We start from the raw sequence: 19,525 nt of genomic DNA on the forward strand, positions 1-19,525 counted from the left end.
CAATGGGTTTCCTGATCAGCAGCCTGCCTGCAGTCCAGCTGCTAGCGCAGAGGTAACACCATGAAGGAGCACCCAGAAATACATTAAAAAGACACCTTGACACATATGGGTTTTAACGGGTGAGACAGATATGTCATGTGTACTTTAATTAAATGTGTTGTCCTGTCAATCATCAGCCTTTATTGTCTGAAAACCACATTCCACCATGGAGTAATTATGCGTCTTTCAATTACATCATAAGCCTTACAGATAGACCCTTGCAGAATTCTCCCCCTTCCCCCTCCTCAACAATATACACATGCAGAGCTCCAACCTCCCCTCACTTCTAGGGATTAACCGTGGTGGCAGTGTCCGATGTTTGAACAAATTCTGCAGAGTAGGAAGGCATAACTTACCTAACCCTTGCAGGCATTGAGGACTCTTGCCTTGGTGGCGCCAGCTTTTCAAGGACGGGAAAGTGCCGCATGTCAAGCTGAAGATTGCGAACGGCTGGTAGGATTGCGGCGAATTGTATTCTAATTAATGCAAAAAGCCGACAGAAACCAGGCGAGTGGGAAAATATGATCCTGCAGGTCACTTGCCTACTTACTTAGGGTTAACAGAGAGGGTAACAGCCTTCAAATGGATTTCAGGAGCCTCACCGCCCTGTTACCACCGGCAACGTGGCAATTATGAAAGGGGGCCTATCATCGGCTGTCCATTGCGCCTGCCTGATTCAAGAGATTGGCCCTTTCAATATGGAAATTGGGGTCCAATGATGTAAATAGGAACTTGATCTCCCTTTTAGGTGGAGGCCTGGGCCAGTCTCACCCTGATCAATCCCACAGGTGATGGAACTGAAGAGGCTCAGCAAGAGGAAGTCTTGAATTATTATGTTGGCCCTGGAGGAACAGGAGTGAACCTCAAAAATAGACACTGCAAAAACACCTGAGATAGCGACTTCGGTGGGTCCTGCTAGGCTTAGATTTTGGGCATAACTTTGGGCCTTTCTGGTATGTCTACAACTTCCCTTCATGGGGTCAGGAAGGGCAGAAGAATCTTCCAGGCCCCCCCCCCCCCAAGGAAATGAGCAGCATCCCCTAACGTGGAGTGCTTTTCTATCCTCGACACCTCCCCTCCTTCCCTCCCACTGCACCTCCCCTCACGCTACAACCTCACTTACCTTCCCTCTTGCAAGACCCTCTCTGAATGCCACCTTTCTGCCACCCCTACCTGGAAGCTGGTAGACGTCCAAGAGATGTCCAATCATTGCCTCCTGGCAACCGCTTAACAAGCCTGTTCTGGTAGCAAAGCCAGGCTCAGGAGTTAAAATACTGCAGGCCTGAAATTTAGGCCTCAAGCTACTACCACCCATCCCCACCATCTTGAAGCTCCACTCTGGGTTAAAACCAACCCTTAATATCAGACAGAAATCATATGAATTTGGAAAAGAGTAAAGTGAAGCAGAGAATTCCCTTGGCTAACACTCTCTGATGCAGCCGGTCGCAATACGATTCTGTATTGGCTTCTCCCAGTCTCAAATCATTGTTTCAGCACCACATTTCACCATCATTAGCACTGTATTTATTTGATTCAGATCATAAGATATATATCGAAAAATAATGGGTGTTTGGGAGAGAGTAACGAGGCTGTAATTTAGTGCTTCGACTGTGCCAAGTTTCACACTCGTGGTGTATGATGTAATTTGACCCTCTCGGGTACAGAGCACTCACAGCCAATCAGCTATGGCTCTCGATAGAATTATATCTGATGGGATAACATTATCAATGCTTATTAAAGTTCCCCGAGCCCAGGACAGGCTCATAACATTGCATTAACCAGCCGCTCACAGCTGTGTTAGAAGTGAGGTGCCTTAAGCAATGATATTATAAGGACTGCATGACATTCTGGCTGTTTGCCACGACATCAGTCATGTCTTAATTGCAAAGGAAAACCTGCTGCTACCTCGACATGGAAAACTGGGCTGGTTTATTCAGAATTCCTTGACTTTCTCGTGTCTGAACCTCTTTGTTTTGTGTCAGAATTGTCGGAAATGTACTGAGTAGAGCAGTTTTCAAATGCCTCCATGGCACTGCCCCTCCCTATCTCTGTAACCTCCTCCAACCCTACAACCCTCCAAGATCCATGCACTCTAGCCTCTTACACATCCCCGATTTTCATTGCTCCACCATTGGCATGGCTTCATATGCCAAGACCCTAAGCTCTGGAATTCCCTTCCTAATCCTCTCCGCCTCTCTGCCTCACATTTCTCCTTCAAATGCGCTCCTTAAAATCTACCCCTTTTGGTCATCTGTCCTAATAGTTCCTTACGTGGTTCGGTCTCAAATTTTGTTTGGTCACACTCCACTGATGCGCCTTGGGATGCTTTACTGTGTTAAAGATGCTATATAAATACAAGTTTTTTTTTTTTAATTTTTTTATTTAGAGATACAGCACTGAAACAGGCCCTTCGGCCCACCGAGTCTGTGCCGACCAACAACCACCCATTTATACTAACCCTACAGTAATCCCATATTCTCCTATCACCTCCCTACACTAGGGGCAATTTACAACGGCCAATTTACCTATCAACCTGCAAGTCTTTGGATGTGGGAGGAAACCAGAGCACCCGGCGAAAACCCACACAGACACAGGGAGAACTTGCAAACTCCGCACAGGCAGTACCCAGAATCGAACCCGGGTCCCTGGAGCTGTGAAGCTGCAGTGCTAACCACTGCGCCACTGTGCCGCCCACATGTTGAGTCAACCATTTGAGGGAATCTTCCCTGGCATTTGGGTAAAGGGGGTCTGGGGGTTTGGTGGTGGTAAGGGGAGGGATGTGAAGCCTGAGGTTTCCTTGTGAGGCCCAAACTCCTGCTCCTCCTGACAGAAACCCAGAAATGTTTAGTTTAGTTTAGTTTAGATATACAGCACTGAAACAGGCCCTTCGGCCCACCGAGTCTGTGCCGACCATCAACCACCCATTTATACTAACCCTACACTAATTCCATATTCCTACCACATCCCCACCTGTCCTTATATTTCCCTAGCACCTACCTATACTAGGGGCAATTTATAATGGCCAATTTACCTATCAACCTGCAAGTCTTTATAAAGGTTTACCAGCCTGTGACTTTTCTGGCCCACAGATCCCTTCCTGACAGGTCTTGCCTAGGCTGGAGTGTCAGTACTCCCCCGCTGCCCCCTCCCTTCACCCCCAGCTCAAGCCTTGGACTAAACTAACAGCTCAGGTCCCGATGGAGTCTGTGCATTGAAAGGAGGACCTAGCTGCAGTCCTGTGGGTGTCTTCCCCTCACCCGCTCTAGTAAGTTACAAACGAGAGCCAGTGGAAAGGCAGTGGGATTTGTGGGAGTTCATTTTAACTGCAGTCCCTCCCCCTCCCCCCCACCCCCAATCCCTCACCCAGCTTCTGCCAGCAGAGGGGGAATTAAGATCGGGGTCTGGGAGACTGAAATGAAACGTGTTTGATTCCCCAACACTGACATTCATCACCTTGATGCTAACAAGCTGAGTTGCAGGGAGCTTTTATTGTTCTGTAAGTACCTGTCAAGATTGAGTGATGGGTTTAACTGGAGTCTGAAGCCAACTTCTCAGCATAAATGATCTGTGTGAAAAGTCGCTGTACAAATACATCAATGGGGCATTAATGCTAAAATCCCATGGGGACATTTTGAGGAATGAAATGTTCTTTGGCCTCCCTGGTTTAATCTCTCCCACTTTCCACAGTAAAACACTTTAATAAAGTGACGCTTTATTGCAGAAAGACACTTTTCAATCATAAGGACAAATAGTGGGGGAGAATTCTTAGTATCAGTCTGCTTAGAGATTTACACCAAGTCTGCAGCGTAGAAACAGGCCATTCAGCCCAACTGCTCCATGCTGGTGTTTATGCTGCACACGAGCCTCCTCCCACCTACTTCATCTCATTCTATCAGCTTTTCTTCTATACCTTTCTCCCTCATGTGTTTATCCAGCTTCCCCTTAAATGCATCTATACTATTCGCCTCAATAGCATTACTGTATCATTTTGATTTGCATAAATGCCGATGATTGGAATGCGCTGGTAGATATTACTGCACAAACGGACTGAAACGTCTACACAACTCTCCCGAAGCTGAGTCTCACTGATCAGTCTGTTTCTCTAGGTATTCTGTAACATGGAGACAGCTGGAGGTGGTTGGATGGTCATACAGCACAGAAGAGACGGCAGTGTAGATTTTCACAGAACCTGGCAAGAATATAAAATGGTAAGTGAGACCTTTCAGACAATGTACTTGACGTGGAGGCAGGGTGAAAGGAAATCTGTGCACTGGTGAGAAAAAATGAATTGACTGCATCGACCGAAACTTTAAATCCAAAACTTTGGTTCTGGGGGAGCATCAATGTTTAACCATAGATAAATCTTTACTTAGGAACAGGAGGAGGCCAATCAGCCCCTTTAGCTTGTTTCGCCATTCAAATAGATCATGGCTGATCTGTATTTTAACTCCATCTATCCACTTTGGTTCTGTCACCCTTAATACCTCAATTGGCGACCCTACCTTCAGCTGCCTAAGTTCTGGAATTAACCTCTCCGCCTCACTACCTCTCTCCTCCTCCTTTAAGGTGTCCCTTAAAAACAACCTCTTTGACCAAGTTTTTGGTCATCGGCCCTAATATCTCCTTATGTGGTGGCACAGTGTCAAATCTTGTTTAATAACGCTCCTGTGAAGTGCTTTGGGATGCTTTACTATGTTAAAGGCGTTATATAAATTCAAGTTGTTGTAGTTACTGAGAGAGTACCAGATATCCACTACCCTTTGTGTGATGAAGTGCTTCCTGACATCACCCCTGAACGGCGCTGTTCCCCCTTTAAGACCAACATGTCCTTTCTGAGGTGAGGTGCCCAGAACTGAATGCACTGCTTTAAATGGGATCTAATGAGAACTCTGTACAATTGTATCATAACTTCCACCCCCTTATATTCCAACTGACACCCCCCCACCCACTACCCGAGTATCTGTAGCCTTTTGGGGGAGAGAATTCCAGCTTTCTACTACCCCTTGGTGGGATGAGGAGGAGGGAGTTTTGTGTTGGATACTCCCTTAACCAGTCAGCTAGGATTGGCAATAAACCAAGCTGCTCCACTGTGAATAAAGGGTTAAAACAGAAACAACCTTTTGAGCTGAATGGAAACAAGAGGGTTACAATGGGACTGAGCATAAACCCAGTCAACAATGGTCCAAAATTCCACAGCCACTGCTCGATATCCAGTTGTAATGGTCCACACTCAATGGGGGAATAAGATTAAATTATATTATGGAATGCCATTCCTAAGTCTCAGGCTTTCTTGTAATCCTATAAAGTATTTGGAATATTTAACCACAAATTGGTAACAGATTTTTTTTTGTAACTCTGATTATCCAAAGAATCAAAACACTATTTTGTTCAATTTTCACTTTGGCCTTAACCATCTGCCATATTGGGCAGATGATGGCAGAACTCAGGAAGGTGCCCGTCCACGGTGTCGCATGATGCCTGATTTTCATTCCATTATTCTTACTCTGTTGTAACAGAGTGACCTTTTGGCTCAGTGGTAGCCATTCCCACCTAGGTCAGCAGCTGGGATATTGGAACCCCTCCTCCAGACAGTCCCAGCAAGTGGACACTGAATCTTTGGATGACCAGAATTCCAGGTTGCCATCCACTGGGATCCTCATGCCTGGTAAGTGTGGGTGACCTCTGCCCCCCGCCCCCCCCCCCCCCCCCCCCACCACAACCATATGGAGTGTGGGAACCCATAAAGCCCTCCTACCATGCAGGACTGACCACTGCCTCCCTCACCTTCATCCACTGAGGGAAAGACTTTTTTTTACTTCATAAAATTTGTAAAAATACATTACAAAACAATTCAAAATGGACATTACAGATCAGTTTCTTTCAATACAGTACATGAGGTGACTCACTACACTTGCCTTTACAGGTTATATTTGTAATGTACATTTACATTACATGTCAAAACATTCTTTGGTGTATCCAACCTAAGGGGTTTTACATGGGTTCCAGCCCCTCAGTTCACTATGGTGGGAGGACCTTACACAGTGGTCTTTCCCCATTGAGCCTTTGCCGCGGCTGCCCCAAGCTTTGGTGCGTCCCTCAGCACATAGTCCTGGACCTTGGAATGTGCCAGTCTGCAACACTCGGTCATGGACAACTCTTTGCTCTGGAAGACCAGCAAGTTTCGGGCAGACCAAAGTGTGTCCTTCACCGAGTTGATGGACCTTCAGCAGCAGTTGGTGTTTATCTCGATGTGTGTCCCTGGGAACAGACCGCAGAACACAGAGTCCTATGTTACGGAACCTCGACCAAAACCACTACATCTCCTTCATCGTGCAGAGGTGGTGAGACTCCAGACATGCAGGAAGGCTCTGACGGGGAAGGCCCGTCTCACCACCAGCCAAGCTACATCTCGGTGCTTGTTTGAAAGTTCTGGTGATGAGGTATTCTGCCAAATGACTTTGACAGTTTGCTGAGGGAACATTCAACAGGATCCACCATCTCCTTTTCCCGCAGGGCCTCGAGAATGTTATGTGTGGACCACTGCCTGATGGACTTGTGGTCAAAGGTGTTTTTCTGCACAAACTTTTTCGTGAGGGACAGGTGGAAGGGCACGGTCCAACCAAATGGACTGCACCGCAGCAAGGTGGCCAGACCCATCCAACGCAACACTGGGAACCTCAGCATGTAGTGACACTTGGTGTTTGCGTACCGGGGGGGGTCTACACACAGCTTGATACGGCCATAGACAAAGGTGGCCATCAGGATGAGGGCGATGTTGGGTACGTTTTCTCCCCCTTTATCTAGAGGTTGTGTCACTGCAGACACGGTCCACTTTCAATCTCCAGATAAAGCAGAAGATAGCTCGGCGCAGGAGTGGGGTAGGCCCAGACCTGAACCACATACAGCAACACCGAGACAGTCTCGCATCTGATGACCAAGTTCTTACCCGCAATGGAGAGGGAGCGCAGCTCCTACATGACCAGTCTCTGTTTCACTATGGCTGCTCGCTCCTTCCAGTTTTTGGCACAGGCCCCTCCAAACCATATCGCCAGCACCTTCAGGTTGTTTGACCTAACAGTGAAGGGGACAAAGGATTGGTCGTCCTAGTTCCAAAAGAACATGGCCTCGTTCTTGCCTCGATTTACTTTGGCTCCCGAGACTAGTTTGAACAGGTCGCAGATGCTCATCAGCCTGCGAATGGACAGCGAATCCGAGCAGAAGACGACGACATCATCCATGTAAAGGGAGGCTTTGACCTGAGTGCCTCCGCTGCCTGGAATTGTCACCCCTGGGGGAGACGGTGGCGTTGTGGTAATGTCAGTGGACTAGTAATCCAAAGCCCAGGATAATGGTCAGGGGTCATGGGTTTGAAACCCACCATGGCAGATGGTGAAATTTGAATTCAATTAATAAATCTGGAATTAAAATCTAGTCTTCTGGTGACCATGAAACCATTGTTGATTGTTGTAAAACCCATCTGGTTCACTAATGTCCTATAGGGAAGGAAATCTACTGTCCTTGCCTGGTCTGGCCTACATGTGACTCCAGATCCACAGCAATGTGGTCGACACTTAAATGCCCTCTGAAATGGCCTAGCAAGCCACTCCGTTCAAGGGCAATTAGGGATGGGCAATAAATACTGGCCGAGTCAACGACGCCCACATCCCACAAACGAATGTTTTTTAAAAACTCTCTTATGCCCGTATCCTTCCTGATGGACTCAGCAAAAAGTTCGATATAACACATGAACAAGACAGGGGAGAGAGGACAGCCTTGCCTGACTCCAGATTTGACTGGAAAGTTTTCGGATTCCCACCCATTGATTGAAATTGTTCTATGATGTTTGTGTGGAGCAGTTGGATCCGATTGCGGATTTCCTCCCCAAATCCCATCTTGGAGATCACGTCTATCATGCATGTGTGCAATATCCTGTCAAAGGTCTACTCCTGGTCCAAACTGATGAGGCAGGTGTCCACCTCACTGTCCCGTACATAGGTGATGGTATCCCTGAGTAACACAAAGCTATCAGAGATCTTCCTGCCAGGTACAGTACAGGTCTGATCGGGGTGAATCACCAACTCCAGAGCAGACTTGACTCGACTGGCTATGACATTGGACAGAATCTTGTAGTCAACATTAAGCAGTGAGATGGGCCGCCAATTTCAGATTTCCGCCCTCTCCCCCATCCGCTTGTGGATGAGGGTGATGATGCCATTCCTCATGGATTCTGACATGCTGCTAGCCACAGGCATATTGTCATACACTTCCAGCAGATCTGGGCTGATCCAGTCCCACAGAGTTGAATACAACTCAACTGGTAAGCTGTCACTTTCGGGAGTTTTACTCATCTCAAAGGACCTGACGGCCTTTGTCAGCTCGTCCAGAGTTAGCGGTTTGTTCAGACTCTCCCTTGTACTGTCATCTAAGACCTCCGTAATACATGACAGGAAGGACTGGGAGGCCGTGCTGTCTGTGGGCTTCAGGTCGTACAGCCCAGCATAAAAGGACTTGCTAATCCTTAGTATGTCAGACTGTGATGACGTTACCGAGCCGTCCTCTTCCTTCAGGCTGCTGATCACAGAGCTCTCTCTGTGTACCTTTTGGCAGAAGAAACATGAGCGCGTCTCATCCTGCTCAACGGAGCGGACTCTGGACCGGAAGATGATCTTGGAGGCCTCTGCAGCAAAGAGCGAGGCCTGCCGGCTCTTCACCTCTTGGAGGTCCTCTTTGACCTCGACCCCCATCGACTACAGCCGGAGCAGATTTTGCATACTTTTCTGGAGTCGGGACATTTCCCTCTGTCTCTCTCTCGCCCTCTGAACACCTTTGAGGATAAAGAACCTCTTGATGTTCGCCTTTATCGCTTCCCACCAGTGTGTCGGGACTCCAAGAGGGGTTTCACGGTTCTCCAACCTTTGCAATCCCTTTTGAATTCCTTAATGTTCTCTGGGGTCAACAGTCTTACATTCAGCTTCCATGTGCCCCTGTCAACCCACTGGTCATCCTGTAAGCGACAGTCCGCCAGTAGGAGGCAGTGGTCGGAGAAGAACACTGGATTGATGTCGGTGGATCTGACCATGAACATTCGGGACACAAACAGGACGTCAATCCTGGAACAGGCAGACCCGTCTGATCTTGACCAGGTGTATCTACGCTGCATTCCATCTGCAGGGTTGCTGAAGATGAAGTGCAGCTTGGCATCTTTTACTGTTTCCATCAGGAGTTGGGACTTTGCGTCTGTTTGACTGTCAGCCCTGCCGGATCGTCCAGTTGCATCGATGATGCAGTTGAACTCACCACCTAGAATGACCGGCCTGGACGTTGCCAGCAGCAGTGGGAGCTGCTGGAGGACGGTCAGCTGCTCACTGTTTTGAACCGGGGGATATATGTTGATTAACCAGAGCGCAGCATTTTGTACTTTACGTCTGCTTCAAGGAGGCGACTGCCCACCACCTCCTTAACTTTGCAGATGGTGAAGTTGCCTCCGTGCTGCAGAGGAACGGGAATCATTTCCCCCTGACTAGATCTGTCGCCTGTGGGACTACCATCGTGACCATTGCCTGGAGGTGCTGAGGTGCAGTATTCCACATGCCTGCAGAAAGAGCAGGTTGGCTTTGACCTTGGCAACGTACCCCAAGGTCGAAACACATCACATAGTGGACTTAATGCTATGCACGTTGATGCAATCCTTAAACCCAATAAAACTGTATGTTGCTTACCACTCCAGCTGTCATTACTAGTCCCAGTCCTTAGATATGTTCCTGCATACCCGTACTGTTGCATAGTTGTTGGGCTCAGAACACTGTCCTGGTCAGTTACGGGAGGTTTGATCCGCTGGGGTGACATCGGCCGGAGGGGGGGGTGGGGAGGGGGGTGGTGGTGGCGGGGGGCGTCTTGTAAGCAGCGAGGTTTGCACTGTCTTTCACCTCTGTTCCTCATCGAGGATGTTGCTGCTCCTGGTTTCCTGAAGCTGGGGTGCACTGTGCGCTTCGGTGCTTCCAGTGTTTCGGAGCTGGGGGTGCCTTCTTTTCCAGCTCCTTTGTATTCTGCTGCTTGTTTTGCTGGTATCGTCTTTCCCGTCCTTCCTCATCCAATGAGGAGCAGCTGCTGTCGTCCGTTTCAGACATTAGCCTCCTCTTGCCACTGGTTTGGGTGGTGGCCTGTTCCCTTTTTTGGATCTTCTTTGTAGTTTTCCTCTTGACCACTTGCCAGTCACCCAGTTGTCCCTCTGCTGGCTCTTCCTCCATTGATTCTGTCTGCTGAGGTGGCAGCTCCGGGCACAGGAGTTGGTGTTTGGCAGTTTGCTGCAGCTCCCTCTCCTTTATTCTCCTTGTCTTCCTTCGACAGACTTTCCTCACTGGGGGGGGCTCAATGCTGGGAAGGTTGCTGGTCTCCTTCGCAACACCAGCCACATTCAACGTTCCTTCCTCGTGCTTCTCTTTGGTTCTCGTCGTTTATGTGTAACTGAGGCAGCGTTTGAGACAGGTCTTGTAGAGGTGGCCTGCCCCACCACACAGGTTGCAGCACTTACTCTGCTTGCAGTCCCTTTTCTGATGGCCTTACTGCTTGCAGTTCTTGCAGACCACTGTGCTGCAGTTGGCCACCACATGACCAGATTTACCACAGGTACGACCAAGTAGCCCTGACTTCCCCCGATAGCGAAGCTGGAGGGAAGGTGGAGGATGGCTCTGCTGGTGTCCACCTTCAAGATCACCTTGACCTGCCGTTTGATCTGATCCAAATCCCGAACGGGTCCTTGACCTCAGCACTGCTCCCAGCCACCTCGGCGTACCTGGTGAGCACATGGCTGTAGAGGTGGATGGTCACCACCCGGTTCTGTTGCGATGGCTACGTAAACAGCAGCTCCACCGTGATGATCAACAGTGGTGCCTGGTTTCCTTGAAGACCCTCAGGAACTTTGTGCATCCCGCTATGTTCTTGAACGTCACATCAAAGTAGCCGCCGCTGGGGACATCCTGCAGGCAGAAGATGTCCACAGCTTCAAAAGCATTCAAAAAGGACTTACTAAATGAAGAAGGTCTGGTCCATGGGTGCACCTCCTTCGCTATCTTTCACTGCCACACTAATGGTGTTACACACCCCTTGACTTGGAGTTCTGGTGTTGGTTGCAGCCACTTGCTTAAAGTCTTCTGTGAACCAGCATGAAAACAACCACCACAGGAGAACTCCAACACCAACAGGGTGAAAGGCAGAAGCCAGCGCTGAAACTACCTCCCACCACCACCCCGAAAAGAAGCATGGTTACAGTCCAAGGAAGGAGTGTTCATGTCGTGGCAAGTCAAAGCGTTAATCAATCTGAGAATCCTTCCAGTTCCTCACACTTCAAGGGAAGAGCGTGAAGATATGAAAGCAACAAAAAAAAAATCCATTCTAACACGCACTTGGGCTGTTTACCAGCATATTTCTTGGTGAATAAGTTCTGCACTGGATTGGAGTGTTGAGGTGAGATTTTACAGGTGCTATGTAAATGCCACAAGAGAAACCTAGCACTGGCCATAGGGAAACAGGGATTCTCAGCATCTGACTGTAGGTGAAACAGGACAAGGTAGAACAAGATCATTCCCGAAGAGTTTCTCGAGATGCACTCGAGCAATATTACAATGGCTGCGATACCTGATACTCTCGTCCATTTTAATGATTGCACCATGGAGACTTGCCTTAATCTATATCTAAATTGCTTGCTTTATCTGGGTTAATGTTAGTCATGTAAAATCCTGGCAAGTTTATTCATTAAACACAGGAAGGGAAATGGTATGTAATTTCAGAAAATGATATATTTGTTGCTTTAGTTTCAAAGATTGGCTAGCTTTCTTCAATGCTATTGCTGGGCAGCTAAGCATGCACTGGTACAAGTTGTTAACAATCTGCTCTCTTTAACCAGAATCTCACTGTGTCTCTCTCCCTCACTTTAGATTTTCAAACATATTAACCATTGATCTATGGGACATTGTTACGTCTCCTAGTCTTCTTTCCAACACTTTCTTTCTACCACTCCTCCCATACCCAGCAGATTGGGTTCTGCTTTGTTTTGATAACAAACTTCCATAGGAATACAGGAACAGGAGGAGGCCATTCAGCCCCTCCATCCTGTTCCACCATTCGATTTGATCATGACTGATTTGTACCTTATCCCAATTTACTGTCTTGGTTCCATATCTCTTGATTCGCTGCTCATCAAAAATTTATCAATCCCAGTTTTGAAATTTTCAATCATCCTCAACTGCATTTTAGGGCGAGAGAGTTCCAGATTTCCACTACCCTTTGTGTGAAGAAGGGCTTCCTGACCTCACCCCAGAATGACCTGGCTCTAATTTTAAGGTTCTGCCCCTTGTTCTGGACTCTCCCCACCAGAGGAAATAGTTTCCCAAATCCTTTAATAATTTTAAACATCTCAATGAGGTCCCCGTGCCTTAATCTGCTATACTGGAGGGAATACTCCGTGCAAACCTGTTCCTTTTTACATGCATCCCCACCAGGAGAACTGACTAGATGTGATGTGGGGCGGAGGTTACCACTCTACTCCTATCAGATGTGAGTTCCTCGCTGGGTGTCGGAGCCTGGAGCTCTGGTCTCCACTCACGGCGATTCTCTGGAGTGTGCTCAAACCCAAAACCTTCCAGGTCATAGGTGACATGCTCACTGAGGGTGGGCAGAGGAAGCCAGAGGTTGGGGAGGGGGGGGAGGGCTTTGGGGGGGGGGGGGGTGGGGGGTGGGTGGTGGTGGTGAATGTGTGGGAAGTGGGGGAAGGTTTCCTTGTCCCCCAGTTCAGAGGAGCATTTCTGTTCCTCCCAGCCCACAAGAAAATGCTCTTCCCTTCCTGGGCCTCCTCCAGCCCTGGCTCCTTTTCCCTACTGGCTTGGGGCCTTGGCTGAGAATCAGTGACCAATTCCCCCATCGCAGGCCTCAGGTTGAGATTGCAGTTGGGCCCCAATGAGGTCATGGGACTCTGATGATATCATGGTGCTCTGATGTCATGTGGCCCCATTACATCATGGAACCCCGATGATGCCACAAGACTTTGATGATGACATGGGACCCTGATCATGTCATAGTGTTCTGATGATGTCACGGGACTCTGAGGTCATGGGTCCCCAATGATTTCACGAGGTTCTAATTATATCATAGGATCTTGGTGATGTCATGGGACTCTGATGATGTCAAATGCTTCACAGGGTTCCAATGGTGTTGTGCTGTCCCGATGATGTCATGACGCCCCAATTACATGACAGGACTCAGATAACGTCACAGGGGCTCTGATGTCATGGGACCCCAATGATGTCATGAGGCCCTGATTTTGCCGTCTGCATTTTTAAATCCTTCCTGCCGGTGTCCCTCTTGCCTGCTCAGAAATACAGGTAAAATCGGGACCAGTGAGATCGGACCGGGGTAAGTCACATGTTGCACTTTGACTGCCAGCCAACCCGGTTTGCACTGGGAGGTGGGAGTGGGTTAAAATCCCACTCACCCCCACTCCCAGAATGTCACTATTCACTCCTACTTTTAAAAGTTCTGTAGTTCCTCTTTTGAACAATTTGTGCTCATAGAACTTATCCTGTCGAGCTTGACACGTCAAAAGCCATAAAACTGTTCCAAGTTGGCAATTTACGGCAAACTGACTTTTGTTGGGTTGAACTCTGCAATATAAAAAAAAGAAATAAACACGAAGAAATATATTTAACCAACGTCGTATTTTTACAGTTACTCTAGTTCCCTGAAGGAATGTCCTTGTTCTGATCTATTTATTCTATTTAGCTTCCATATGCTGCATTGTTATTCTCCCACACCACTGCAGTTAACCTTTCTGAATTGATTTTAATGCTGTTACTGGATTGCATTGGCTCTCATTTTTGTTTACTTTTTCCTCAGTTTTGCATTAGAACTCCACGTTCCCCCCATCTCCGGTCTCTTGTGCACCCCCACCCACCATCCCCCTCCCACTCCCTTCACCCCACCATTGGATGCTGTGTCTTCAGCTGTGTACACCCTACACTCTGGAATTCCCTCCCTTGGCCTTGTCTCCTCTCTACCTCCCTCTTCTCCTTTCAGACCATCCTTCAAACATTCCTCTTTCACCAAGCTTTTAGTCGGCGCTCCTGATACCTCTTTGTTGACTTGGCATCTATCTTTATCTAATAGCATCTCTGTGAAGCACCTGGGGTCATGTTTCTACTTTAAAGTTGCTATATAAATGCAGGATTTTGTTATTTTACAACATACTGCGATTGTTCTCCTTAGAGAGGTTTAAGAGAGGTGTTCAATAGAGGTTTTCAAAATTATGAGAGGTTTTGATTGAGTAAATAGGGTGAAACTGTTGGCACTGGCAGGAGGGTCAGTAACCAGAGGGCACAGATTTAAGGTAATTGGCAAAAGAACCAGAGGGGGAAATGAGGAAACAATTTTTTACACAGTGAGTTGTTGTGATCTGGAATGCGCTGCCTGAAAAGGCGGTGGAAACAGAATCAATAGTAACTTTCAAAAGCAAATTGGATAAATATTTGAAGGTGAAAAATTTACAGGGCTATGGGGAAAGAGCAGGGGACTGAGATTAGTTGGATAGTTCTTTGAAAGTACTCGATGAAAAATTAATTAAACAGGAAATTTGGAATTTCACACCAGCTCAGACAGAATCCAAAGGAGAAAAGGCAGGTTAGCATTTGGGCAAAAATCCCCCATCGAACTCCATGTTTCTTTTTCCTGTTTCAAATTTCCAGTATTCAGTTTGTCTTTATTTTTGAGAATCACAGGAATCTTGTTCAGAGTCTGGACTGCCTTCCGCTGCCAACATAGAATCATAGAATGGTTACAGCACAGAAGGAGGCCATTTGTCCCATCATGTCCGTGCCGGCTCTCCCCTGCTTTTTTCTTATAGCCCTGTGAACTTTTTCCCTTCAGATAATTATCCAGTTCCCTTTTGAAAGCCTTGATTGAATCTGCCTCCACCACACTCTCAGGCAGTGCTTTCCAGATCCTAACCACTCACTGTGTATAGAAAGTATTTCCTCATGTCACCATTGCTTCTTTTGCCAATCACTTTAAATCTTTGCCCTCTGTTTCTCCCTATCTACTCTGTCCAGAACACCTCATGATTTCGAACACCTCTACCAAATCTTCTCTTAATCTTCTCTAAGGAAAACAGTCCCAACTTCTCCAATCTATCCATGTAACAGAAATTCCACGTCCCTGAAACTATTCTTGTGAATCTTTTCTGCACCTTCTCTAAAGCCTTAACATCCTTCCAAAAGTGTGGCGCCTAGAACGGGACACAATACTCTAGTTGAGGCCAAACCAGTGTTTTATACAGGTTTATCGTAACTTCCTTGTTTTTGTACTCTATGCCCTATTTTAAAAGCTCAGGATCCCATATACTTTATTAGCAGCTTTCTCAACCTGCCCCGCGACCTTCAATGATTTGTACACATATACACCCAGGTCCCTCTGCTCCTGCATCCCCTTTAGAGTTGTACCCTTTATTTTATATTGCCTCTCCTTATTCTTCCTACCAAATTGAATCACTTCACATTTTTCTGCATTAAATTCCATCTGTCACTTGCCCACCCATTCCATCAGCCTGTCTAGCTCCTCTTGTAGTTTATCACTATCCTCCTCACAGTTCACAATGCGTCCACGTTTTGTGTCATCCGCAAATTTTGAAATTGTGCCCTGTATGCCCAAGTGTAGGTCATTTATATATATCAAGAAAAGCAGTGGTCCTAACACTGACCCCTGGGGAGCCCCACTATAAACCTTCCTCCAGTCCAAAATACAACTATTTATCACTACTCTGTTTCCTGTTACTCAGCCCATTTTGTATCCATGCTGCTACTGACCCTTTTATTCCATGCGCTTTAACTTTGCTGACAAGCCTGTTATGTGGTACTTTATCAAATGCCTTTTGGAAGTCCACATACATCCTATCAACCACATTACCCTCATCAACGCTCTCTGTTACCTCATCAAAAAAACTGAAGTAAGTTAATTAAACACAATTTGCTCTTAACACATCCATGCTGGCTTTCCTAAATTAATCCACACTTGTCCAATTGACTATTAATTTTGTCCCAAATTATCATTTCTAAAAGCTTTCCCACCACCGAGGCTAACTGGCCTGTAGCTGCTGTCTTTACACCCTTTTTTGAACAAGTGTGTAACATTTTCAGTTCTCAAGTCCTCTGACACCGTCCCTGTATCTAAGGATGATTGGAAGATTATGGCCAGTCCTCCACAGTTTCCACCCTTACTTCCCTCAGTATGCTTGGATGCATCTCATCTGTCCTTGGTGACTTAGCAACTTTAAGTGCAGCCAGCCCATCTAATACCTCCTTTATTAATTTTTAGCCCATCCAGTATCTCAACTACCTCCTCTTTCTTGGGCAGCATCTTCTTGCTTGGTAAAGACAGACGCAAAGTGCTGATTTCGTACCTCAGCCATGCCCAATGGCTCCATACGTAAATCCCCTTTTAGGTCCCTAATCAGCCCCACTCCTCCTTTTATCACCCTTTTACTATTTATGTCCCAGAGACCATGTAGCAGGAAACGCCACATTCACAGCCCTAGTCTCTAACACCATTAGAGGCGACTCCCCCTCAGCACCAAACTTTATGAAATTGAGTGTTGCTGAAAATAGAGACATGTTGTCGAAGTTTCCGTCTTGCACTCGTCAGGACAATACGCAAGAATAACCAATGTAATAGAAAACAACAACTTAGACTGCATGAGAAGAGAGTGCTGATTGGTTGGCAAGTGAACTCTGATTGGTAGAGGCATTGCCATGGAGAATGCACCAGTTTATGGTGACTGACAGTTAAGTGCCAAGCTTTGTTTGAAATTTGAACCAGGCAGCTTGACTCTGATTGGTCAAGGCATTGCCCTGAGGAATGAACTAGTGAATGGCTGCCACTTATTTTGTTCAGCTGAAACAGGCACAATGTGTGTACATGTTCTTTCTGTCTGCAAAGAACAGGGCCCTGTGTATTAATATATGTAGCTTCCAGTACGCGCAAATGCGCCACACTGCGAGACCTACTGACAATCTTAAATTGGTTATAATCATAATTCTTAGCACACTGAGGATTATTTAGCAAATGTTGTCCAATCGTGGAATCACATCTAATGTTGGACACTGTGTTTTGAGTTTTGCATTCACGGACTGGTTGGGTACGGCCTGTACCTTGCCCATTGCGAACAGCAGAAGGGACATGCAGTATAAGTTGTTGTTTTCCCTTACATTGGTTATTCTTGCGTATTGTCCTGATGAGTGCAAGACAAAAAGCTTCGACACATGTCTCTATTTTCAGCAATTCTCAAGTTCTGTACTACCAAACAACTGCTTTATGAAATTGTTAATGTATTTGCAAAGAATGCACCTTTGTGTTTTTGTGGATGGAGCAAATTACCTCCCCCGAATGTTTGAATTGGTGTACGCTAATTATCTGTTCTCCTTTGTCTGTAGGGTTTTGGCAATCCATCTGGAGAACACTGGCTCGGCAATGAGATGATCTTCCTTCAAACAAACCAGCGGCAGTACTCTTTGAGAATCGATCTGAGAGACTGGGAGGGAAACCAGGCGTATTCCTTGTACGAGAAAATTCAGGTGGCAAGTGAAAAGCAAAACTACAGGTAGAGAATGTTTCTGAGTCTCTGCTAGCCTTGGCACATCAGCAGATTTCCCCAGTCTTGCAGGAATCACTGGACAAAGAAAGACCCGAGCTCCATTTTGTTCACCTTCACCCGTCCTGATAATCTCATGATAAAATGGTAATGGAGTTGTTGACAGCGATCAGTCTCAATCAATGAACAGAATTTTGTGCAGGCCTTGGGGATGGGAATGGAGGCATGGCGGGGTGGGGGGGGGGGCAAAAAATTGGGATGGGAGACGTTGGACAGGAAGTCCGACATGATGACATCCCATCCCAATTTTGCTCATGGTGACAAACATGGAGGGCGGCAATCAGACGTCAGTGTGGCTGGCAGGCAGGCAATTAAGGTATTTAAGAGGCTTATTGACAGCGATTTTATTTGCGGTTTTAAATTTTATAAATGGCACACGGGATTCACAGGGCTTCAGCACCTCGCCTGCTTGAAGGCAGGAGTTCATTGCTGGGGGTAAGGGGAGGCTATTGGAAGAAGCAGCATTGACTGCCAGGCAGGGTGGAGAAAGGAATTCATTGGGCATCGTCTAAGGAATGGGGGCAAAGGTCCCAGAACTGTGGAGTTAACATTCCAAGGGGGGCAATGGGCAAGTACCACCTCATCCGAGGTGACAAGTGGGGGGAAGGAGTGGAGCTGCTGGCAGTGAAGGGCTTGTACTTAGGGAGAGGCCACTTATCATGGGCTTCGTTGATCCGGGTTTTGGGGACCCTGTTGAAGTGGAGGTGCGGCAGTGCGGGAGAGAGGGCCAGGCACCTGTAGTGACACCGCAACGACCTGGACGGCCACAGGAGTGTCAGCATCAGCCTTCAAACACTGGAGGAGGGCGCAGAGGGGAAAGCTTTCAGCCTCCTCTGCACAGAAAAGCTACCCTCCAGAGAGGGACTACTGGTCAAGGCTCAACTAACTGCAGATGTTCGAGAGGCAGTGCAAATGAAGACTCTGCCTCTCCAGGGAGGCCATCACTCACCTATGCACTATGATGCAGGATGAGCCCCAGGTGACTTGGTGGAAATCCAATACCCGTGATACTGAAGGTCACTGTGGCATTGAACTTCGACACCTCTGGATCATTGCAGTGATCCACTGGAGACATGTGTGGGATCTCACTCTCAGTGGCTCATCAGTGCATCAAGGAGGCCACCAACGCCCTTTTCAGGAAGGTCGGCAACTGTGCGTTTGAACACGGATCCCAACTCTCTAGCTAAGAGGTCTGTTGGGTTCGGGGCCATTGCTGGATTCCCCTAGGTGCAGGGTGTCATGCACGCGTGTGGCCAGCCAGCGGCCTTCATCAACAGGAAGGACTTCCACTCCATGTACAACTGGTCTGCAGCCACCGTAAGTGGATCCAGCATGCTTCCCGGGAAGTTGCCATGGTGCCTACATTTTGAGGCAGTCCCTGGTGCCAGAGCGTTTCCAGACTCCCGCTCGCCTTCAGGGATGGATCCTTGGAGACCAGGGCTATCCACTGAGGACGTGACTACTGTCGCCTGTGAGGAACCCACGCAGGGATGCACAGGAGAGGTACAACACCTGCCATGGGACAACACGAGCAACCATCAAGCAGGCCATTGGTCTCCTGAAGATAAGATTCAGGTGCCTGCATCAATCTGATGGAGCCCTTCAGTATGCCCGAGTGAGGGTCTCGCGTATTGTGGTGGTTTGCTGTGCATTGTAAAAACCTGGTGCTACAGAGAGGGAAGCCTTGAACTGTGAGGCAAGAAAGCTAACTTACAGGTGCAGCAAGCAATTAAGAAGGCTAATGGTATGTTAGCCTTTACTGCAAGAGAATTTCAGTACAGGGATAGGGAAATATTG

The 19,525-nt window shown here is 47.4% G+C and overlaps 1 protein-coding gene across 2 annotated transcripts in view; it reads left to right on the forward strand.

Annotated features, from left to right (window-relative positions):
* LOC137369664 (angiopoietin-1-like) overlaps positions 1–19,525 on the forward strand; it is a 248,447-nt gene that overhangs the window by 188,527 nt on the left and 40,395 nt on the right. For both annotated transcript variants that reach the window (XM_068031003.1, XM_068031004.1), the window contains exons 6-7: positions 4,146–4,247; positions 17,511–17,677. In XM_068031003.1, the coding sequence (XP_067887104.1) occupies positions 4,146–4,247; positions 17,511–17,677 (269 nt within the window). The remainder of the gene's footprint in view (positions 1–4,145; positions 4,248–17,510; positions 17,678–19,525) is intronic.

The sequence above is a fragment of the Heterodontus francisci genome, chromosome 5 (assembly GCF_036365525.1).
Source record: "Heterodontus francisci isolate sHetFra1 chromosome 5, sHetFra1.hap1, whole genome shotgun sequence".
Classification (NCBI taxonomy): Eukaryota; Metazoa; Chordata; class Chondrichthyes; order Heterodontiformes; family Heterodontidae; genus Heterodontus; species Heterodontus francisci.